The sequence below is a fragment of the Lutra lutra genome, chromosome X (assembly GCF_902655055.1).
Source record: "Lutra lutra chromosome X, mLutLut1.2, whole genome shotgun sequence".
In the NCBI taxonomy this organism is placed as follows: domain Eukaryota; kingdom Metazoa; phylum Chordata; class Mammalia; order Carnivora; family Mustelidae; genus Lutra; species Lutra lutra.
This window is the reverse complement of record NC_062296.1, coordinates 28,209,736-28,234,840: the sequence shown is the minus strand read 5'-3', so window position 1 is coordinate 28,234,840 and position 25,105 is coordinate 28,209,736. Positions and strand designations below refer to the sequence as shown.

Below are 25,105 nucleotides of genomic sequence, written 5' to 3'. Positions count from 1 at the left end.
GTGAGAGAGAACACGAATAGAGGGAGGAGGGGCAGAGGGAAAGGGAGGAGCAGACTCCCCCCTCCAATCAGGAAGCCCAATGTGGGACCCAATCCCAGGACCCTGGGATCATGACCTGAGCTGAAGGCAGATGCTTAACTGACTGAGCCACCCAGGAGACCTTGCAGATTATTTATTTGATAAAGGATTCATATTTAGAATACACGAGGAACACTTACAATTCAATAATAAAAAGATAAATAATCCAATTTTTTAAATGGGTGAAGGATCTCAATAGATATTTCTCTAGAGAAGATATACAGATAGCCAACAAGCATATGAAAAGATGATCGGCCATTCATTAGCCAATCAGGAAATATAAATCCAAAACATAATGAGATGCTCCTTTAGACCCACCAGAATGGCTAGAAACAAAAACTCAGATAGTAACAAGTGTTGGCAAGGTTGGGGAGAAACGGGAACCCCCATGCACTACTGGTGGAAATGTAAAATGGGGCAGGCATTTAGAAAAACCATTTAATGGTTCTTCAAAAACTTAAACCTTTAATTACCATATGACCCAATACACTCCTAGGTGTATACCCAAGAGAAATAAAAACATATATCCGTCCAAAAACTTGTATGCAGATGTTCATAGCAGCATTCTCCATAATAGCCAAAGGATAGAAACACCTAAGTATCTATCATCTGATGAACAGATAAAACGTGGTGTATTCATACTCTGGAATACTATTCAGCAGTATGAAGAAATTATCTATTGGACTCATGCTACCACCTGGATGACCTTGGAAAACGAAAACATGCTTAGGGAAACAAGCCAGTCACAAAAGACCACATACTGTATGATACCATTTATAGGAAGTATCCAGAATAAACAAATTGAGAGAGACAGAAACTAGATAAGTGATCACCTTGGGCTGAAATGGGGATAGGGAAGAATGGAGGCTGACTGCTAATGTGTCCACGATTTCTTTTATGGAGGGGTGGAAATGTTTTTAAATTAGATAAAATTGTTTGAAATTTCATATACTTTTTTGGTACATATTACCTTCATTATGAAACATTTACTGTAATACATATAGGTTAGTGCTTTAGAAAATAATCTTTTTTTTCTCCCCTAAGTAAGGCTCCATGCCCAACATGGCGCTTGAACTCATGACCCTGGGATCAAGGGTTGTGTGCTCTACTGAGCCAGCCAGGAGCCCCTAAAACATAATCTTTTTTTTTTTTTTTGAGAGAGAGAGCAAGAATGAGTGGCAGGGCAGGGGGCAGAGGGAGAGAGAGAATCTTAAGCAGGCTCCATGCCCAGTGTGGAGCCTGTCCCAGGGCTCAATCTCACGACCCTGAGATCATGACCTGAGCTGAAATCAAGAGTCCAACATTCAACCGACCGAGGCACCCAGGTGCCCCCCTAAAAAACAATCTGTAAATGGTACCCAGAGTAGCAGCTCGGGCTCTGTAGGACCAGTACCCACCCCATCATCGTGAGCCCGTCTGACTGTGGGACGTGCGCATGGCTAGATCTGATCACAACACACTCTGAGGACAATCTGGTGTTATGGGGATTAAAATGGCACCCATACTAAGGTGGCTTGTAGGTCCACAAGAAGAGAGGAGGCAGATGCCTTTGTATTACCCACTTTTTCCCTGTAAAACTCTGCTACCCAGGTGGCTCTGGTGGTGAGGGCAACATGCTCTGTCTTATCAAAATGGCAATCCTGCAGAAAATTCACAGGACTCTTACTAAATGCTTAATGATGACACAAGACTGATGCGGCATTGAGAGAGCAATGTTCCCAGACCCTCTCTAGACACACTTTCCCTCATTTTGCACACAGAGATGCTGTCATTCACTGTTGCTCTATGACCTGCCAGCTCAAATCAGGCCTGGGACCAGTATCGTAGTCCCACAGATGTCCCAGCCTTAGGACCATCTGTGACTACCTGGCCTCCCCTGCTTTGGGCAGAAAATCTGCAAGGAAATCTTGGGCCATGGGAGGGCTTAGAAACCATCATTTCCAGCCAGAGTGCGGCTGCTGAAGTGGCTCTGTAGAGCTAGACCCTCCCTGAACCAAGGATTCCTGTAGCTCTGGCTGTGGCCATGTTTGTCAGAAACTGAATCGCCTACCCGCTGAACCTATCTAACACCTACCAATTGGCTTCCTGGGGGGCAAGAGGAAGAAAATGCATCCAAAACTCCAAACAAAACCTTGGCCTTAATTAAAGGCAATAAAGTGCATTATGTCAGCACCCATTCAAAAAAAAAAAAAAAATCAAGGGCACCTGGGTGGCTCAGTTGGTTAAGCGATTGCCTTCGGCTCAGGTCATGATCCTGGAGTCCAGGGACGGAGTCCCACATTGGGCTCCCAGCTCCGTGGGGAGTCTGCTTCTCCCTTTGACCTTCTCCCCTCTCATCCTCTCTCTCACTCTCTCTCTTTCTCAAATAAATAAATAAAATCTTTTTAAAAATATCAAAATGGCAGCATGAGATCTCTCTACTTTATCAGATAGGGCTTAATACAGACTTAGAAATGGATACTGGTCCTATTGTATAGGCGAGGGGAGGGCTGGCTTTACGTTTTGTTAGCTTCCACGGATAGAGGCTGATTTTTCTTCCCAACTGCTGAGTGACATTCTCCAGGGTTTTCCCCCTAACACGTGAAGCAAGTGACTGGGGTCAGGGGTGAATGTCAGAACTCCTACATTATACTCTTAATTAATTTATGCTCCTTGCCCTCTCCCCCCTCAAAAAAAGACCTATTTCAGACACTTAGAAAAACACTCTTCCTCATGTATAAATTATTTCACACGCTTCCATTCACCCCCTCCTCTCCTTCTTCCTGTCCCCCCACTCCCTCTTGTCCTCCCCACAACCTGCAAGCTCTGTGTGCACCTGCCTTCTTAGTGTGCAGAATGCATCAGAACCAATTGGCCACTTTGGAGGCACAGGGACAAGTAGGAAGGGGGAAACCCAAAACTTTAGTGGAGATGGCCCTTGCCAATTCGTACAGACAACGCAGAGTAGACCCAAACTCCCCTCTACCCTCCTCCCTGCTCTGGTCTATATCATGGCATGATTTGTGAGGTATGATACAAGCCTCTCTGTCCCAAACCATCCCCCCACCAGCAAAGCTATCTGAAATTCCTCACAGCCAACCCACTTATGAAGGACCTCCTGAAGGAGGCCAAGGTGCTGTCAGGTTTGCTGACTGTCCCATTTCCAGCAGCACAGGTGAGCTCGGTGGGCAGCACAGATAAGTCTGGAGTGTTCAGGCCAGGCGAACAGGCCAAAGGGGAACTGCACAGAAGGGGAAGCTGATGCAACCAGGAACACCGGGGGTACTGGATGGTCAGATACGGAAATGGGGGCATCACAGATGAAAAGTGGGACAGGGGTGGCCGAGAAACGGTCTTCCCCATTCTGGGACCAGTTAGAGCATCTTCCTCTCCCCACCCCCACAACCCGCCTATCTCCTGGGATGTTGCCTGATCCTTTCTTTGTTTGTTTTTACAGTAACACAAGTGATTTCAGGCTAGACTGGCTTCAGCATCTGAGATCTGAATCCCACATTAGGAGAAGGAATTGCAGATCTATAGTCTGAGGGCCGGGCAGGCAAAACAGGCCTGGCTGCCTATAGGAGGCAGGCTGCCTTTATTGTAATGAATGGAGGGAGGCCTCCAGCTCCTCTCTAGGGAGACACCTCGTGGGTCAAGTTCCTTCAGCTCTGACACAGGAGGGCCACCCTGGTCTGTCTGTAGCCAGTGCTCTCGGGGTCAAGGTTCTGTAGCAAGTGCTCTCGGGGTCAAGGTCCTGCAGCTGCCCACCTACTGAGCCACATACCCCAACAATAAGCATTGGCGTGAGCATGGAGAAAGGCCCCCAGGCCCCGGCCACCCCGGGCAGTGACTGCCACCCACTGGCCCTTACCTGGTCTTGGCGCGCTGACCTTCCCGAACCGGCTTCAGAGAAGAGATGTTAATACTGCCGCTGGACAAGCTTGGCTTTAGCCTCCTCCCTCCCTGGGCACCTTCCGGCTCTTTCTTCTTCTTCTTGCCAAAAAAGTTCTTGAAGGCTTTGAATTTGGATTTCTTCTTTACTGGAAGTTAAGGAACAAAAGTGAGGCAGAGTGTGACAGTAGAAGGGAAGATGGGGAGGAAATGGGGCCTTTGGGACAGGAACAAAGACCGTGATCCCAGGTGGCCTGCAGACTTGGTTCTTGTTCCCCCCACCCTGCCCTGCCCCGTACCCTTCCCTGGGCCCACAACACCGTGACACCATGCGTGTGGCCTGCTCCCTTTTTTATAATTCCATAGAACCAAGTGTCTGAGTTTCTGGGGGAGATTTCCTGACCCAAGAAATTCACTCATCTACAGTAATTACTGAGCCCACCTAAGCAGAGGTCATCCCCCTGATTTCACATGAGCTTCTACATGCAAGAAAGCCCCTCAGGACCCCTGGAGTTGCAGGTGGGATCTGGGACTGGTCAGATTTGTGTGCTGAAAGGATGCAGATCTACGGGGTAAGGGCTGTCTGGGCGGTGCAATCAGGGAAGCCATCCTCAAGGAGGGGATTTGGGAGCAAGGGAGAGGGCTTGGAATTGGGAAGAAAGGGCCATGGGGCAAAGAAGCTGCCCGTGCAAAAGGCATGACAGAATCAGATACCAAAGTGTTTTGCAAAGAGTGCGTGCGTGCATGCGTGAGTGACTGTGTGCATGTGTGAGTGCATGTGTGTCTGCATGGGTGCGTGCATGCATGCGCCATGTGCACTGTGTGTGTTCTTTCATTATTGCTGTTTTGTCTGGGTTAGCTACCACCCTCTGCACCTGCAAATAATTGCAAGTTTGCTCCATCTGCGTAAACCACCAGGGCAGAAGTGAGGCATGGGAGCTTTAAATGTTCCTAAGGGGGGCTCAGTGGGTTAAAGCCTCTGCCTTCAGCTCGGGTCATGATCCCAGGGTCCTGGGATCGAGCCCCGTATCGGGCTCTCTGCTCAGTGGGGAGCCTGCTTCCTCCTCTCTTTCTCTCTCTGCCTGCCTCTCCGCCTACTTGTGATCTCTCTCTCTGTGTCAAATAAATAAAAAATCTTTAAAAAAAATTTAAATGTTCCTAAGGCTCTGTTAGGGCATTTCTTAGTTTCCTAACAAGCACATGTGTCTTTAGTGGGGCTCAGCAGAAGAGAGGAGAGGGGAGCGCGTATTGCATTCTTCTGAGGGAAGAAGTCAGCTCTGACTGCTTTCACATGCAATAATTTACCAGCGTAGGTGTCTCGTCCAAATTCCCAACAGTCTGGTCTCTGAAAGGCCTCTTGCCAACACAGCAATGCTGCACTGGCAGGCAACGGCCCAGGCAAGGGAGTTGCCAATGGGGCAGCCATTACAAAGGCTTAGCGGTGTAATAGAGAGTACCACCCAAGAGTCAGAACAGTTTGGAATCCTCGACTTGGCTCTACGAACAATTAGCTCGGTGACTTTGGGTAAGTCATTCAACCTCCTGGAAGGAAGCAGGTCTATGAAGGGATCACACAAATCAACATCTCCCAAAGTGTGTTCAGAGGGCTATCATTGGTCTATTGAATGAGAAAGGGATCTGCAGGCCAGTCATTCTGAAAAATGCTGGATTAAGCAAAGTTTAGGTCTCTGCTTTTCAATAAGACTTTTCTGGAACTTCAATATGCCTGTGTGAACAGTAATGCTCTAAGATACTGGGCATCCATGTTGTCTCCCAAAATCATGTCAGCAAAATATCTGGCAAAACACACTTTGGGAAATGCTGAACTAGGGTTCCTTCTAGCTTGGAATCCTATGGCCTATGAGAAAGGTTTCTACACTTCAAGGCCTACCTTCAGTCCAATGTCCACCAATCACATCCATCTATCCATCCATCTATCCATCCATCCATCCATCCATCCACCAGTCCATGAATCCATCCATCAATCCATCCATCCATATATCCACCCACCAATCCTTCCATCTATTCATCCATCCATCCACCCACCAATCCATCCATCCATCCATCCATCCACCAATCCATCCATCTATCCATGCGTCCATCCATCCATCCATCCATCCATCCATTCATTCACTAGTCCATCCATCCATTCACCAGCCCATCCATCCATCCATCCACCCACCAATCCATCTATCCATCCATCTATCTATCCATCCATCCACCAATCCAACCATCCATCCATTTATCCACCCACCAATCCATCCACCAATCCTTCCATCCAACAAATATTTAAGACCAAGCACTTACTATGCTTTGGGTATCAATGAGGAAGGAATAAGATACAGTTCCGTGTCTTAGCTACTGTCCCCCACATCAAGGCTGTAGGCAGGCCCTTCTTCACATTCCCTTCAGCAACCAGCACCATGAAAGGCATACACCCAAGGGACATCTGTCACTTCCCTTAAATTGAGGTCACCAAGCAGAGTCATCCTTAAGCATCCAATAATTTAAACACTGGCCCTTGTCAGGGTTCATATAAGTTGTAAAAAGTGTAGGTAAAGAGCTTAGCATAGGATCTGGCATGGTGCAAGTGCTAGTAACTGTGAGTTAGTACGAGGGAATCAATAATTACTCATTTCTTTAAAAAATTGTTTGTTTGTTTGTTTGTTTTCACATAAACTCAAAGCCCAATATGGGGCTTGAACTCACAGCCCTGAGATCAACACGTTGCATACTCTATCCACAGAGTCGACCAGGTGCCCCAATAATTACTTGTTAATTAAGACCAGAATCAATTATATCTGGACAATTGGTCTATCAGTTCTATTTATCTATAGATAAGGAGAAGCAGCCCCATATCTATCAATCAATAGTGATCTGTACAGTATAATGATTAGAAGCAGAACTGGTGTGGGTGGGGCAATACAAGAAGACAGAGGACTGTGTGCTTGATAATCTCTGCTTAAGTAATTCCTGTTTGGGATGGGTTGGGCCATTTCTCATCTACCAGGATGTATCTAAATAGGGTCATGATGGGGACCAATTTGGCAATTCTACCTGCGGATAGAAAGATTAAAACACGAAGACACTGAAGGAAACATATTTTTTTCAAGTTTCCTTCTGTAATTTTTTTTTCAGGAAAAATTCAACTAATTTCTATAATGATAAATTATTTAGAAAGATGCTGGGGGTGGCTCAGAAATGATTGAGAGTTACTCTACTGTACTGATTGCTACAATCGAGTCTTTGCTGGAAAATATTTATCAACTGGATATCTTGGGGGAAATGCCCTTATCTGCAGTATTTGCCTATTTCTCTGGTGTAAAAGTCCCTGCCAGTTTTCACCCAGAACCAATAAGATTTATTGCTTCTTGACAGGTGGTCTCCTTCCGGTTTTCTAAAAGAGGAACAACTTTATGCTCAGAGTGTTTGGAAACATATTGGTTGTTGCCCCTCTTGCTTCAAAATCCCCAACTAGATGGGAGGAGGGCAAACCTGCTTTTCCCAAACCAGCAAAGGCAGAGAGGAGAGCATCAGCGGCTAGTAGCTGCACTTATGATGCAATCTACAAACATTTAATAACTGAATAAAAACACCTCTAATAAACATTCGGTCTCTAAAACTGAATGTACCAAGCATAATCATTGTATGGGCAGACAAAATTAGGCACCAACACCTTTTTATGTCCCTAAATCAGCAAAATGGCTAGTGACTTTAGAACTCTACCAGGGACTAGCATTAATGATGCACGTATTTCAATTTCCGTCCCCCTCTCCTCAGTTTTCTATTTTTGCTGACCAAAACCAACCTATTTTCCCATGAGGATCCAAAATACTTAAGTACTGTGTATCTCTTTCAACCGTGGGCATTAGAAGGAGAACAATGTTTCCATTCGTCCCTGTGGGATAGCTCTGAGTACTGGGACTGGACCAGGTTGGGGGGACGGGGTGGGGGGTAAGAGCTTTGTTGGCAGAGATGGTTTTGGCTTGGGAGACTCTGGAGCCCCATCCACATCAGACCCCCATGTGTGGAGATGGGCCCTGAGAAGTAGCTACCAGTCCAGGAACGGTCCACACGTTATGTTTCCTGAAACCCCACTGAACTCTGAGACAGTTGCCCTATATTGGAGAGTATGAATTGCCTTTCAAGCTCTCTTTTGCAAAAGGGGCATCTTTAAATCGTCAGCAGCTGAGCCCCGCCCAGGCTGGTTTTCAAAACCTGCTGTAGTCCAAAAGGCTAGATAGACTTAAGCAGCAGGTAGACGTAGAGGTCACAGCCCACATTTGTATCCAGCAATGTTTATGTAGGTCACCTCCACACTGGGGAACTTGTGCCCTCTTCCCCTGGCCCCCAGGCACCGCAGTAGTGGGCAGTGAGGTGCCCACTGCCAGCTTCTGGAATTTTCCTATAACAAAGCCACTGAATTCCCTGTCCAAGTCCAAGGACTACTTATTCCCAAACAGGCAGGAGCTCTCAACATCCTCATCCAATGAGGACAATGTATCACATGCCACAACAAAACACAGTTAACTCCAATGAAGAAATCATCGCTGCTGGGTCGTATATTTGCTTATCCACCGTGCACACAGGCAGACCATCTGGATTTAACTTGATAGGCTTTAAAAATGCATTGTGTGACAGTGACTTTGTTCTCTTGCATCGCTGCTTAGAAAGAAAACATTTCCAACTGGCCTTTCTCTCCATCAACCTCCAAATAGCCATAATATCCTCTGGCCAGCAACAACTAGCTCTAAAAACATACCCAACTATCTGGGCTTTTAAACAACAAAATCTTGCAAACAGAGAAAAGGCATTGCCTTACCTTCACTCTTCATCAAGACGTACTGCATTGCCACCTTCTTTTGTAGCCATCTGTCTAGCTCATATCCAAAACAATAGGTCAGTTGGTTTGGTAGGGGGCTGCCTTGGTGAAGAGGCCCATCATTGTTTTTTTAAAATCCATTTATTGATTGAATATTTGTGATATCTAAGGTCCCTCTCTCTCTGAGACCCAGTACTAAACAATGGTTGACACGGAAACGAAGACCCAGGCCCTGCCCTCAAGGATCCATGCCCCAGGTTCAACATCCACCCCCCCACATCAGCTCCACATCAGCAGTAAAATCTGGGCTCTAGGAAGCCACAAGAAGGTTCCATTCTGTTCTTCCAAATCAAGTCTTCCACATCATGCTCTACTTCAATAAAAATTGAAAACAGGGTGGCTGGGTGGCTCAGTGGGTTAAGCCTCTGCCTTCGGCTCATGTCATGATCTCAGGGTCCTGGGATCGAGTTCCGCATTGGGCTCTCTGCTTGGCAGGGAGCCTGCTTCCTCCTCTCTCTCTGCCTGCCTCTCTGCCTACTTGTCATCTCTCTCTGTCAAATAAATAAATAAAATCTTAAAAAAAATTAAAAACAACCCCGCGAACTGTTGCGTTTAGTCCTGTCTTTAAATTCAAATTAAAGTCTTATTTATACCTGATGGTTCCTTTGCAGTGGTGGGGATGAGGGATATCAATGAGGTTTATCATTGTCTGGTGACTTTTGCCTCACTGAACTGATATTCACTCACAGTCACATATCAGTCCTAAGTGGCCCCACAATTTAGGGAATGGGCACACGTCTGAGTAAATTTTACAAAAAGAAGTTTTGTAAATTGAGTCCCACTTAACAGAGGCCTACAGTGACATCTTTTGTTTGTATTCCCTCTTTATTCTTCAAACTACAAATTTATTGGTTAAATCTGGATTATATCTACAGTAAAACCTCAGTTGAATCTCTCAGATCATGGTTCTGCTCCAATTTTTTTTGCTGATTAAACAGAAATACTTTTCCTGCCTTAGTAAGTAGAAACTGGTAACCATCCCCAAAGTAGATTACAGGGCTTCAGACAAACCTTGTGACATCAGAGATGGATCCCCCAAAAACGAGACCAAAAAAATTGCAAAGTAAATGCAGACTGAGTCTAATGTTATTAGAAATTTGATAGGAACTTGCTTGCTTGTGACTTCATTTTTTTCCTAGGGGTTAAACACAGTAAACCAAAAGTAAATCAAGTTCTAGTTGGCAAGATTCCACTGGGCTACTTACCCTCATCGTTGGCCTCCAGAACTTCCAGACTTCCAGAAACCTCACTAAGGGATTCAGCCATAGTAGGATCACTAAAGGAAAATATTGAGTGAAAAAGCAAAAGATCATCACTTGATATCCTGGGCATAACACACTCATTTTACCTCACTCCTTATCCTTCCATTAGATTCTTAAACCATTCAAGGAAAACCAGACAAAAAGAATTGCCATGAGAGAGAATTACCCTTCTTTAAAAAAAAGATCATGGCTTCATGTATATGAAATGTCTAGAACAGGCAAATACACAGACATATACATGCAAGAATTCATCACTGCATCATTTTAAATAGCCAAAAATTGGAAGCCATCCAAGTGACCATCAAAAGGCTAATTCTCCCATGACTATGATTCTACGTCATGGGAGAATCACCCGTCTCCACCAGTACAGATAATCGATTGAGCATCAACTGTAAATTTTCCCTTCAATCTAACCTTCTAAGCAAAAGCTTAGGGTGGCTGACAGGTCTAGGGAAACCTGTCTGTGGATAACCAGATCATTAAAAATCAATATTGAAATTTTTTATGGGAGTTTATGTGGATTGGGGAGGGGGAATCTGAGCAGCACCCTAGCCCAGACAAAGGATGCTATATTCATGGGAAGCTGTAGAGAGGTGGGCAGAGTCTGGCCTCATAAGAAATCCCCCAAGGATCTTGATCTGACTAGCTGAAGGACCATCAAGTGGGGGTTAGGTAGTTTCTGGAGCCCCTTCCCCACCCCTGATCTGCTCAGCCCCCAGACATAGTCAAACTGCCATTGCTGTCTCATGGATGGATTCCAGGCGGGTCCTGTCCTGCCCCAGCCACATGCGCCCCCACCCCCCACCCATACATCACCGGAAGTAGAGAGGGATGCCCGTGGGCTCTGAGGTTAAGGCCAACTTGAGAGGTCACCAGCAAGAGTGACTGAGGTCTTGGAAAGCGAATGCTTCCAAACCACGGTGAGGGCTGACGGGGCCCTGCTGTCAAGATGGCTACAGACCCTCTCACTTTGAAATCCTGTGATTTCCCAGGGTGTGTGTTCTTTCTTACCGTGGTGAGTAATAAACCCAACTCGTTCGATGACAGGTGTGTCTCGGCCGGCCTTGGCTGAAAAGTATTGATACTATGTTCAAGTCACTCAAACTCTATGAACCAATATCACAGTTCTGCCTGCAGATGACTTAATCCCAAGCCCATACAATGCTCACAAATTCTCTCTCTCTCTCTCTCTCTCTCACACACACACACACGCACACACACACACACATTCCACCTGGAGATTTGGGAGGAGCAAAGGGATGGAGAAATTCAGAATTGCCTCAGAAATTCCAAGGGAGGACTGGAGAATTCCTTGGGCCAGCGGCAATTCACATCATGGGTGAGTTCCTGGGCCAGTTTAAAAACATACCAGCACCCGCCCCCCCCAAAAAAAAAAACTAAAGAAGGCTTTTTAGACACTGGGGAAATAAACTCTTTCTGAGCTTTGGAGAGGTCCATAGTAAAGGAGCATGCTTTCCAAATTACCAGGCCGTGGTCCTGGTTATTATCCTTAACCCAACAGTGGCGGGGGCAGAAGACAGCGAAAGAAGACAGCTAAGCAACAACCAAAGAGAAAAGTATAGAAGCCAAGAGAGAGAACAAAGAAAGAGGACATCTTGGCAGTATCCGAATCCCTTAGAGCACTTAATAGAATTTCTCGATTTGACTAACCCTCAAGGGTAGACCGTCTCCCATCCTTCCCGGCACCCTTGCCTCACCCTCTAAAGTGAATCCCAAGGGCCCTGTAGACAACACCATCATCAGCTGAACTGTCTCCCTGTCTCAACCACCCAACCAACCAACAAACCACCAGAGTGAAACACACATGCCTCCTCTTGATTTGAAATTCTCTTCCCATTACCACCCCATTTCTCCCTGTCTCTTTTAAGGAAAACTTAAAAGTTGTGTCATCTATACTTACTATCCTTATGTCTTCACTTCTTAGTCTCCTGGGCTCAGAGAGTGAATTCAGGCTTCCAACCCAAACTCCTTCCAAAGGACTCTACCAAAAGGGTTCTTAAATGCCACAGCGGGTTCCCAGACTTCCCAGCAACATGTGACACTCCCTCTTTTTTGTATAATTTTATCACTTTGCCTTTTTGACCATCATACTCCCTGATTTTCCTCCAACCTCATTGGCTGATTCTTCTCAAACTCCTTTGCTTTATCTTTCTCCTCTCCTCCATCTGAAATGTTGTAGCCCTTAAAGCCTCTGTCCTTGGCCCTCTTTATCTGTGACCTCTTCCTTGGTAGAAACCTGAATGTGAGCCACCACTGCAAGCCACATGTGCCATTGCAGAATTCCTAGTTAGTCGCATTTAAAAAGCAAATGAAAACGGTGGGGGGGGGGGTACTTTGACCTCAGCAGAGCCCAAACATTATCATATTTTATTTAACTCAATAGAACCAAGATAGTAGTGACTTGACAGGTAATCATCATAAAACTAATAGCAAGGGGATATTTTACATTCTTTTTTATTTTCGATGCTAAGTCTTTGAAATCCATTTAGCATCTCACACATACGGCTCATCTCAATTTGAGCTGTTCAATTTCAAGTGCTCGACGGTCCCAGGTGACTAGTGGCTACCACATCCTAAATGATCTCATTCAGATTTGAAGTACCATCTATACACCTCTGTACTACATAGCCTTATAACCAACTGCCAAGCCAACATCTGTGTGGAACTCTTGCTTCCCCTCATACTCACTTTTCCCCCTACCCCGGTTTTCCCCAGCTCTGAAAAATACCACTAACCAAATGCTCAGACTGAAATTTGGGAGCTCTTGATTCCTCTCTTTTCCATCTTATGCCACATCTAATCCAACAGCAAACCTTGGGAGTCCTCCTCCTTGGGAGGACTACGTATTTCTGGAGTCCGGCCATCTCTGGCCCCGTCTGAGCCACCATTATCTGGTTGCTGCATCATGGCAATGACCTATCGATCTCCCCACTTCCATTTTTGCCTCCTTACTTTCCACATGGTGGCCATGTTAGTCCTACCAGCCCCCTGCTCGAAACCTCCCAGTGGCTTGCCAGCACTCTCAAAGTCTCAGCTCCTTACCCACCCCCACCCCCGGACTTTATGTGATCTGGCCCCCATGCTCGTGCCCCCCTGACCGCCAATCCTGCCACACCCCTCCTTCCTCCCTTGCTGCAGCCTCAATGGCCTTCTCATCCAACATACCCAGCCCCTTTTGATCTCAGGACCTTCGCACTTGCTGCTCCCTTTGCCCAGAGAGGGCTCTTTCCCTGACTAGTTCCATGGCTGGCTCCTTTGTAGCTTTCAAGTCAGCTCAGATGTTCCCTCCCAGAGAAGACCTCCATGACTATCCTGGCTGGAGCCTATGGTTTCTCTCCATCACATGGTTCTTTATTAACACCTTTACAGCCCTCAGTGGTACTTAAAATCATATTCTATAGTAATTCACTTGTTTCTTGTCTGTCTTCTCTAGTAGAAGGTAAATTCCATAAGGTCAGGGACCTTGTGTATTTTGCCCATCACTGGATCTCCCAGCCCCTAGAACGGTACCCAGCACACAGCAGGCACTCAATAAATGTTTGGTGCACGAATGCCTCAATTCAGTAAAAGAAGGGGAAGTAACACAGGAGCCATCTTTGTGGTCAGAAATTTCTTAGAAGTAGAGGCGTGCTATAGGAGCATTTATCCGGGGGGAGGGATCCCCTTGTTTTCCCAGCTTTGCAGGGCCTTCCTTCTCTCTTAGTGAGGTGGGGCCTGCTTCTAGGTTGTTCATCTATGCAGAACCAAGCACGCTCAGGCCCCTCCTGTCCTCAGTGTAGAGAATCCACTCCTACGTGTCCCAGCCACAAGAACCCTGGGTGTGGAGCCCTGTTCAGCTAGGCTAAGCCTAGAACCTCACAGAGGAAGCTTCAGGAACAGATACCCTGTCTCCTCCTACTTAACAGCCCTCCACCACAGGCAAAAGTCCTTTTTGCTCGCCTTCAGGCTGACCTTATTAACCAGAGCTTTGCTTCCCAAGTACCCCCCCTCACAGAGGCATCATTGCATTTCTTTTTTTTTTTAATTTTATTTATTTATTTGAGAGAGAGTGAGAGAGAGCATGAGAGGGGAGAAGGTCAGAGGGAGAAGCTCCCCATGGAGCTGGGAGCCCGATGTGGGATCAATCCTGGGATTCCAGGATCATGACCTGAGCAGAAGGCAGTCGCTTAACCAACTGAGGCACCGAGGCGCCCATTATTGTATTTGTTTCATGTGTCTCAGGACAGCTAATCTAAATCTAAGGTGTATTGGTTCCTTCATTATACCAAGCCTCTTTAAGAGTGGCCTTTGGGCCACCTCCTCTGCTCTGTACTTTTGTGTATGATACTTAGCAGAAACTGCTATCATTTCATTGGTATCTCAAAAAAGTCACAATGTTTGGTCTCAGATACCAGCTTGACCGTGAGCCTCCCTGGTTTCAACTAGTTCATCAACTTCCTGCTTCCGGCAGGATGGGAGCCAAGTCCTTGACTCTTGAAGTCCTCGGCAATCTGGTGTCCCCTGCCCCCCTTCCGTTGTACTAGAAGTCCACCCCCCACTCATACCCTCACATCCAGAATTACCCGTCATTCCCCAGATGCACCATATGCTGTCAAGTTTGGTGCTCTGTCCACTTGGTCTAGAACATCAACTCTTTCATCCCCACATCCTTAAAATCCTACCCTTTCCTCCAGACCCAGCTCACAGGTCACTACCCGCGCCCCATGCTTGTGGCCCTTTGTGCATGCTTCTATCCCACCTGATGTCTCCTCGAAGACAAGGACCATGTCTTGCCTCTCCAGATGTCACCAACACCTAGAACGAGGCCAGGCGCACGGAGGCACGCGCTGCGTGTTTTTCTGGATGGGTGAACACAAGAGCAGGGAGTAGGGGGTGCTGCCCCGACAAACAGGAAATTGGTAGGGAAAGCAGTCCCCTTTTTTAAACACACTGGGACAATACAAAACACATTGTGGGTAAAAATCCCCTCAGCACGAAATCCACAAAAAAGCTGGCAAGTTGAATAGGGAAAGATGAAATAAAGGACATTTTTATCCAGTAAATGAGAGGCCTTCAGAACCACTTCCAGGGAGCATAAAGTCATGTAATAACGGTTGTCAGGAAGCCTGACCCAGCAGGGATATAAAGTTTCATTATCGGTCATCGTTTAAATGCTTACCTGCCCTTGGCCAACCCTGGAGGCTTAGGCCTCACAGTTCTCTTTTGCCTCTCAGACTGTCTGACTTGAGGGCTAAACAAGGGCTCTAGGGGGGAAAAAAGGAGAGAAACCACAGGGGACTAATGCCTGTCTTCCAAGGTCGTTGAAATTTTTTAACTACAGCCTAGTTCAACTTCAAGGTTTCAGCAGATTTTGCTTGACAGTTTGCTGCCTTCCCAGCGTGGGGAATGCTAATGGAAAGCAGCTGGCCTCACTTTGTAGAAAATAATCGAGTAGGCTGAAACACTTTTCAGAAGTAGAGTCTGTGGTGGGCAGAATTCTAAGTGGGCGTGCCCTGTCTGGGTGGGCCTAGCCTAATCAGGTAAGCTCTTTTTAAAAAGCGTGTCCAGAGGTCAGATAGAGAAGTCAGAGAGATTCGAAGCCATGGGACACACTCTCCTGTTGGGTTGGAAGGAACAAACCGCTATGTCAAGGGGTGTGAGGACCACGTGGCAGGGCCTAGCAGGTGGCCCCCAGTCACTGAGAACAAGCCTCGGAGGACCTCAGTCCTACCATCTCCAAAGCCTAAATTCTGCCACGCACCAGCCCATTCAGAAGAAAAGCTCTGACTCCAGATGAGTCCTCGGCCACAGCTGAAGCCCTGATGTACACAGTGCCGGGACACCTGACTCCCGGACACCAGGAGGGGGTACGTCCATGTTGTGCGAGACCCGGAAATGCAGATGACTTGTTACACAGCAATAGAAAATGAATACAAGTCAGCTCTAGTTGAGGAAGGAGGCAAAAGTAGGGTAGGTTTAGAGCCACAGAAGATGGAACACAGAACGTGGTAAGCAGCCCTCGGGATTTTCTGCTCCCTTCCTCCAGCCCAGTTAGCTCTAGAACTTCTGCTTGCCTATATCCTGGGTGGAGGGAAACAATCCTGATGGCCATTTAGTCTGGCTCAGAGAGCCCTTGGCTGGAGAGCTGCTGGAAGCAGGAAGTGCCGCATGGCTTTAAAGGCGGGGAGCCTTAGGCCACCTTCAGTGACATCTTCAGTGACTTCCACAAAGCCATGCCTCTGAGTGCCCAAAGGTGTCAGGAGGAAGACAGACCAGCGATAGACAGTCACTTCTCTACACTCCACACCCTCACCTACAGGTGTATGACCGCCACAACTGTCAAACAGATGTCTAAGCATGCTCTAGGGGACTCCTGCCGAGGACACCTGCTCTAGAAAAATTGTCACCTGGGCCTTTCTCCCACTCGAGGAGGCCAGAGAAAAATGCAAGCCTGCCACCCTCTACATCCCTACCATAGATAGGGAAGTCTATTTCAGGAATATCTCTTAGCACCCTGATCATCAGAGGAAAGATTCCCCCCCCACCTTATCTTAGGGGGGGCAGCTACAGCAGCTGCCCTGGATTGCAACTTCTCCTCCTCCTCCTCTTCTTCTTCCTTCTTCGTGCCTTGTCCTCCTCCCAGGCTTCCATTTAAAAGCTCTTTACCTTGCCTCCATGTCTGCTTTTCCTCCCTCCCCATTGCGCCCCACCGCCCCCCCCAATAAACCAGTAGAAGCTCAGAAAGACCCAACTCAGGCCACCCCTAACACCTTCCATCCTCCAAGGGTTGCAAATGTAAAGAGCTTGGCCGGAAAGCTGCTTTCTGCCATCTGTCCAGTGGCCCCAGAGCCTAGCTGATGGGGAGTCTCATTACATCTCGTCAGCCCACATATCCTACGATTAAAGTCTCTGTTCTTGCAGTCAGGGGCAAGTGATATTACACAGTTAGCCTTGTGTTAATGAAATTGCGGAGCCGTACTCTGTGCCAGGTAAGCACTGTGAAAACTGGTTTTACATGCATTCTTTACCAAAGCCTCACAACAGCCCTGTGAGCTGGGCACTGTTATGTCCATTCCTGTTTCCCAGATGGGGAAACTGAGTCTCACTCACATGAGGTCATCTGTGCAAGGTCGCACAAGGAATAATAGAACTAGGACTCAAACCCAGTTCTGGAAGATTCCGGGTAGCCTGAAGTTCGACCACCACCCTCTCCTTCCTCCAAACTTGGCAAAATCTGATAAACATTAAATGCACCCCCCACCCCTGCCCCCAAAGAATCTCCCATGCTGGCCTATGACAGGACCCAAAACTAGGACAACTAGCTGGGTCACCCTCAGCCCCTAACATCTGGATCAAGATTCGTGGGCCAGTTTAACAACAAAGAATCCTGCCCCCAGCGGCTCACTAGCCACACATATTGCAATGAGCTCTCACACGTACTGAAGGGGACATGTCTGTTGCATGGGCCCCTGGGCTGCCAGGCTGGAGTAGGGTACCAGCCAGGGGAGCAGGAAGCGTGGGGGCCCTGGGGGACTCAGGGGAGAGCCAGGATTGAGTCAAGGGGCCCCAAGGATGGATTTCACAGCTTCAAGTGTGTGTTGGGCACCAAGGGCTCTGCACCCGACCTCTCCGTCAGCACTCAAGCCCATACCAAGCAGAGTGTGTCTGTGGCTTTTTATTTTATGAGGTGTTTGCTGCAGTTGGTATTATTATAGCTCCTAGCGGTCCATAATCCATCAGTTTGGGAGGCGGGGTGAAAACTCTCCAAGCGGGGGAAGGAAGGCAAAAGAAGAAAGGAGGTGGTGGCCCTGGTGCGGGGAGTGAGCTCTCCAGGGCTGGTTGGAGCCTGTGGGCTATAGCCCAGAGACTTCCTGACTTTTGAATTCAAAAGGCCCCTAGAAGATGAGACACAGGTAGTCATTTTTTGCAAGGGGTTGGGGAGGAGGTAGGGAAGCTAAAGGAGGGAGAAAACCAGGCCCCAGGAATATGCCCCCCCCCATGCCAAGCTGCACCATCCATACCTTTGACAAAGGCAACTTGTAGCTTTTTGGTTTCATCTTAAGGCTCTTTAAGCCCACCGGGTGGGGGCCAGGGGACGCAATCTCAGCTTTGCCTCATGGTTATGGTAACTAGCCCTGGCCTCCCAGTTCTGAAGGGCAAGGAACAGAGGTCTCTGGACACACTGTGCCTTAACGGGGAGGGAGTGGAGCCTGGAGGAGGAGGTTGCTGTCCCCAAAGTTTACGTGCCCCCTGAAATAAAGATGCACCCAAGAAGCTGAGAGCCCTGGCCATTCTTGATCAAGGTGATATCTGAGAGCCCGAGACCCCAGATTTCCTTAGCCCTTAACCCCACAGACAGCCCTACAGCCAGGCAGAGGCAGCTGTGCACTTAGAGTCACAGGAAGGGTTACCTGAAGGTTCCCTGATCCCCAAATCTCTCCTTTTCCCCTAGCCATGGCATTGCCTGCTCTTTCCACATGGCCTTGAATCCCCACCGTTGGAATCACTCCCTCTGAACCAGGTCACAAAGTCAGAACTGTCTTTCCCAAGGCCCCTCTCTTTGCTACCCCAAAGTCTTTTTGCAGACCTACTATGGGTTCGGAGTTGCAGTGACGAAATACAGAAGTTAGCACCTAAGGGACAGTTAATGTGGGCACACATCAGCTCATTCGATCCTATGAGGTGGGTACTATTGATTCCTGATCCTCCCCATTCTGTGGGGAGGATCCTGAAAGGCTAAGTAACTGCCCAGGGTCACGGGCAAGTCCACAGGCAAGGCGAAGTCATCTGACTCCAGGGCCCATGTGATCTACATAAAATTACCCACTTCCCGCTGACGAGAAACAAGCACACGTGAAAGATTTGAGAACTGTCTCTGAGTAGGAATCAGAAGGCCTGGGTCCTGATTCTGCCCTTCCAACAGATTACCTTTGTGGCCTCAGTTCCCACACTTGTAACGTGAGGAGGTGAGACTAAATTATCACGTGCTCTCTTATGACGTTTTTATGACAAGGACCCGAAGGCTAAACTCTAGAGTACTGACTACATAGAAAAGAGGTCTGTAGGCCCCAAGAGCCTGGGAACAGGAAGCCCGAATGTGCATTGCCAAGTGGGGAGGGGAACAGCAAAGCTAAGCCAGAGAGCTAAGATCTCGAAGTCAAAGAACAAGGGAAGGTGAGGGGGAAGGGAAAGAGCAGGTGAAAGAATCCGGGAATGGAAAGTGTGTAGCTGCAGAAAGTTCTAGAAGGTGATTTTGTGGGTGGCTCCCTTTAAAGTAGCACAAGGCTAGAGGAATCATGAAAGGCCTGAGAGATGAGACCCACCTTAAGACGGGCCTTCTGCTGGGCAGAATAATTTGTTGTCAGCTTGAGCGCTGAGGCACTTACTTGAAAGTCAGCATAGGTGAGTTGGAGGTAGGGGTGGGGGCAGGGAGGACAGATGACAGCCACAGACCCTGGGCCACCGGAAAGAGCCTGAGAACCCTGGCCAGGAAGATATGCTCGGGACAATGAGGCATGGCGGCCCCTGCTTCCCTTACATCCCTTTTTTATTTTTTTAATATTTTATTTGACAGAGACAGAGGTCACAAGTAGGCAGAGAGGCAGGCAGAGAGAGAGGGGGAAGCAGGCTTCTTGCTGAGCAGAGAGCCCGATGTGGGGCTCGATCCCAGGACCCTGAGATCATAACCCTGGCCGAAGGCAGAGGCTTAACCTACTGAGCCACCCAGGTGCCCCCCCTTACATCCCTTTTGCCCCAGGGTCAAGTCTGCTCTCACACCTGACTGTCCCACCTCTTTGGTCCAGCACCAACAAAAGAAGCCAGAAGCTCCCAGACCAATACCAATGGGCCATGGGAAGAGGTGCTGGGACAGGGGACACCAGACGGCAACTGACTGGAAAATACAGTGGCCCAGAGCCTGGCGCTATTCCAGACACCAGGAGGGCAGAGAAGGTGGGGATCTCCTGAAGGAGGGCCTAGAGCCAGGCCAGGCCAGAAGGCTGCTAGTTGAGGAGGGGAGAAAGGCCCAGATGGCCAAGGGCAGAACAAAGTTTCCCGGTTCCCTTCTCCTGTGTTCACTTCTGGCCACAGAAGCAGAGAGGAGCCCAACGCACAGTTTTCTCAAGACATTCTCACGCCATGCGGTTCCCTGGCAGGGAAAGGAACAGGGTTGCCACTTGGAAGAAGTCAGTGAGGTGTGCAAAGCTCTTCCCAGTACGGTCACCACCTCAGGGGAAAGGAGAGTGGCAGTGAGAAACTGGAGAGCAGCTATCTCCCAAGTTTCCTTAAAATTGAAGAATTTGGGGTCAAAATGGCCTAGGAGAAGAAGAAGGCCCACTGAGGGGAACACCTTGGAGGAGCACTACAGTCGGGGCGGGAGACACCTGGCCTCTCCCCACCATGGACGCCACTCTGCTGCCCACTTGAGAGTGAGAGAGAAAGACCTGGCCAGCATCTAAGGAATAAAGGAGATAGTGCGTGCAAAAGAGCACCGTGCCCGGGACAAAGGAAGTGCTCACTGAACAGTAGGTTTTTTGAAAGAACTACAACAGGTAGGGATTTGGGTGTGAGAAATGGGCTTGACTCAACATCCTGTCTGTCAAACATGGATGCTTGGGCCCTCCTCAGCCCTGAGGACTCTCACTCCTCATTGGCAGCGGCGGCGGTGGGCTCAGAGACCTGCTTGCTTTCTAAGCTCCCAGGCAATCCTGTGGTAGAGGGTCCAGGCAACCCCCTTGAGGGAAACACTGCTGTGAATCACATGGGATACTGGGCATGACTGGGACAGAAAAGCCAAAGTGGGAAGCCATAAGACATCGATGGCAGGACCGGATGGTGAAGAAAAAGCAACTTGAATGATATCTAGAGAGGACTGTGACCAAAAAGGAAGGTATTTCGTTCTTCTAATAAACATCTCTAAAACTTGACCCTCCAATGAGGCCCGCAGCAATTTTTGGAGAGTTGATGTCTCAGCTCTGCTGTTAATGAGCCCTGAGGCCTAGGCACGTTGGGTGCTTTCTCTGGGCCTGTTTTCTCACCTTAGAACTAAAGGATTCAATTAAACCTAGGAGTCCAGGATTCCTTTTAGCCTGGGCATTCTAGGATTTTATGATTCATTGAGATAATTGATGAAAATGCCCAGTACATCCCTGGAGAGGCCAGAGAGGCCCATCTAAGCCCAGCTTGAGTTGGCCAAGAGGGGACCAGCCTTCAGAACAGACCCTTCAGAATCCTGTCAATATTTTCAGAAAACTCTGAAGAAGCAGACTCCCCACTGAGCAGGGAGCCCAACGTGGGGCTTGATCCCAGGACCCTGAGATCATGACCTGAGTTGAAGGCAAATGCTTAACTGACTGAGCCACCCAACTACCCCCTAAGCTATTTTTTTTCCATTTAAAAAAGCAGAGGCTGTGGAAAACAGTTTCCTTAAAAAACATCAAAATAGAATTACCATATGATCTAGTAATTACACTACCGGGTATTTACCCAAATAAAATGAAAGCACCAATTTGAAAAGCTACATGCACCCCTATGTTTATTGCAGCATTATTTACAATAGCCAAGACACAGAAGTACCCCAAGTGTCCATCAATAAATGAATGAATAAAGAAAATGTGATATCTATATCTATATCTATATCTATATCTATATCTATATCTACACACATATATATATATATGGAAATAATACTCAGCTGTAAAAGAATGAAATCTTGCCATTTGCAAGAACACAGATGGACCTAGAGGGTATAATGCCAAGTGAAATAAGTCAGAGAAAGACAAATACCATATAATTTCACTTATATGTGGAATTTAAGGAACAAAGCAAACGAATAAACAAAGAATAAAACGAGACAAAAAAATCAGGTTCTTAAATACAGAGAACAAGCTTGGTTGACAGAGGGAAGGTGGGTAGGGAAATAGAGGGAATTCAGAGCACACCTATCACGATGATCCTTGAATAACATACAGAATTGTTGAATCACTATATTGTAAACTTGAAACTAATATAACATTGTATGTTAATTACACTTCAGTTTCAAAAAACAACAAAATAATTGCCAGGGTTGCAGGAGATTTGACTTAAACTTCCCCACTCATTCTTTCTGCCCTTTCAAAAAATATATTTTTGAAATCTTCTCAAGTCAGAAACCCATCCCTATGGGGGAGCTAACTACCTCATCCCAGAGACCCTCCTACTTTCTCCGAGTCTGAAAGAGAGAACATAGGCCATCTCTGCATGAAATAAGGTCTTAGGTCTTTGACACTTGGGCTTCTGAAGCCACGGGCACAGTGGAAACACTCCTCACATGTCAAAGTAAAACTATCTTCTTCAAAAACAGGGGATGGAGGCTTTGTGGGGATCTCCCCGCACTTCTCTCCCTTAGAGGGCTTCTGGAGACACACTGTAAGTAGCACACATGAATAGGGAACTCACATAGAAAGTTCTGTCCGTGTGCTTTATGCAAACTCAGGGGGAGCAGACTCTTCTACCTCCTCTTCTGGGCTCTGCTTAACCTGTAGGTAGGCAGATGCACCCCGGCTCCCAGGGCCCTTTCCTTTCCCCAATGCCCACGGACATCAGAGGAGATTCCCCCTTTGACTTACTTTTCTCTCCATTCGTCCAGAATGCTTGAGCTTAGGGAAAAGGGAGATCTGAAGCAGCGAGAGCTGATGCAGGGTAGAGAACTAACATGACCCATAGCTTATAGGATAGGCTGGTCCTTGGCCATTGAGGTCCGCAGGACAGAAAATAAGAGATAATGACCCTATTGATGGAAAAATGCAACATGACTTGAGCCATCTTCAGTAGCAATCTTTTGTGAGACACAGTGCCTGCTGGTTTGTTGCTCTTTCCTAATCCATATCTAGACGTTCCCATGCCCTGTATCTCTTCTTTTTCTCCCCTCTTGTTTCCATTCCTCATTTTGAACATCTCCCTTCTATGCTTTAGTGGATAAATGAATTATATTGTTATAATCTTGTCGTGTTTGTAACAAGGAATACAGCTTCAAATGTTCAAATCAGATGAGTGAAACGGTTTATGTTTCTACTTTCAAAAGAATAGTCAAGAAAGTTGCTTTAATAGTATGGCATCCTTTGTTGATTTTTTTTTTTTTTCCCGTTTAGCCTTGGCCCCAATAGATGAAACTCTTCCTCTCCCTATCAGGCTCTGAGCCTTTTAAAGGACAGAAATGCAAACTAATAATGATCTTCACAAGCTGTGTGACCTGGGACAAATTGTGTAATTTCTCCATGCCTCAGTTTCCTTAGCCATGAAATGAATCTGTCTTGGGACAGAATTTGGGAAGTGGAGGGAGTAGGTAGTTTGAAGGTATGGTGGTCACAGTATCGTGTTTTTCTGCAACGTTCTTGATTCTGTGATTCAGTAGTGTCCATGCAGACCTTCCTTTCTTGCAGAAAGAGAAATCTGGCACCTTGACCTTCTGAAGAGGAAGGATAATGTAGTTGCGAAAGGGTTAGGCTGTGGAGCTACACAAATCTAGCTTTGAATCCTGCCTCTTGTTGATTAGTTGCTTGTGATCTGGGGCAAGTCAGTGAGCTGTTCAAAACCTAAACTTCCTTATCCGTGAAGTGGGGCTAAGGGTAGTGCCTTCGTCCTACACCACCTGTGAGGACTCATTCATTCTAGAACTGTTTGTTGGGCACCTGCTGTGCACTAAGAGATCAGAACAGTGCTCAGGAAAGAGAAGGGTCCCGTTTTCACAGGCGATTTGGTAACTAACTCACAGAGAGCTCTCAGCATGGGGCGTCACACACAGTCAGCCCTCAGGACCTGTTAGCTATTCTCATCATCATTCTCATCCCATGGCATTGATGACCTGTGTCCCCTGTTCTCCGACTCTCTCCCAAAAAGTATGAGATGAGACTTCCTGCAGTTAACTATACTCTCTCCGGTGGTCCCTGGTGGCGGGCTTTGTAAATGACTGTGACATTGAAGGCTGGGGCCCGGTGGCTGCGGGAACACAAAGTTTGCTGGGTCTAACATGTGCCCTTTGCTCATGAGCCGCTACTGGATCGGCCGGCCGTGGATATGGCTGAAGTTTAAATTCCCAATGCTGGGAAACCCGCTGTCCCCAGAAAGCCCCTCTCTGGGCACACAGAGCATGGTGACTTCTTTCAGAGCCCTCCCAAGTTCAGGCAAGGCTGCTCAGTCTCCTCCTTAACACTGTATTTGTGACTCACTCAGAGCCCCATACTTTCTTCCTTTGCCCTCACCTGTCCCCAAAAGGTCCAGACTGCTCTTCTACCCTTCCTCCTCTCAAGAAAGACCTAAACAGTTTTCCAGGGCCCTCAGCCAACACTTTCACTTTCTTTTCCATCCCAGAGGAACAGAAAGGGGATGATGACTGATTAAGTGGCTAACATTTGCTCATCAGACGGCAAAGGAACTCATGTTTACTGAGGGCCACCTATGGGCCCCATCAGTTACCTGAGTCAATCCTTGTGACAACCCTGGGAGGTGGGAATCCTTATACCCATTTTACAGAGAAGACAACTGAGGCTCAGGCAGGCTATGGCCTTCATTCACCCACAGCCATACAGCTAGCAAGTAATACTGTGAGGATTCAAACCCATGTCTGGCTCCAAAGTGTCAGGTGATTTCCACTCTATGGTGCCCAGGATTTTCAGAGTGTGTGGCGCTCAGGCTAGACACTGTGCTGGTCATGCCCTCAGAGGGCATGGCTTGAATGGCCCGCTGTGAGCTGCTTCAAGGCCCACCCGCTCCCCTAGGGCCGGATGCCCTGCTCCTTCTTTAGCAGCCTGGGAGCGTGACATTGTGAGGAGCTCCTGGTTTCCCCGCTGCTTTCCAGTGCACCTTCCCCATTCAGGCACCCTTGTTTCAAATGCATGACAATTCTCCCAAGAACTTCCCAAGTTCTCCCAAGAACTTCTGTGCCGACTCTAAGTGAAAGCATTCTTGCGTGTAAACTCAAAGCATAAATCTCACACTTATAGGGACTCTGTCCTCTTCAAACCACCTCCAGAGCCAT

The 25,105-nt window shown here is 47.5% G+C and overlaps 1 protein-coding gene across 5 annotated transcripts in view; it reads right to left on the bottom strand.

The window, feature by feature from the left end:
- Nucleotides 1-22,777, bottom strand: part of KIAA1210 (KIAA1210 ortholog) — a 60,351-nt gene extending 37,574 nt beyond the window's left edge. For 3 of the 5 annotated variants that reach the window (XM_047716861.1, XM_047716864.1, XM_047716865.1), the window contains exons 1-4: nt 12,014-12,086; nt 11,104-11,160; nt 10,036-10,106; nt 3,929-4,097 (exon numbers count right to left, since the gene is read on the bottom strand). In XM_047716861.1, coding sequence (XP_047572817.1) covers nt 3,929-4,097; nt 10,036-10,096 — 230 coding nt within the window. In that variant the 5' untranslated portion in view covers nt 10,097-10,106; nt 11,104-11,160; nt 12,014-12,086. Of the gene's footprint in view, nt 1-3,928; nt 4,098-10,035; nt 10,107-11,103; nt 11,177-12,013; nt 12,087-22,697 lie in introns of those variants that run through there. The other 2 variants (XM_047716862.1, XM_047716863.1) reach the window with 2 other exon arrangements.
- Between the last annotated feature and the right edge of the window lie 2,328 nt (nt 22,778-25,105).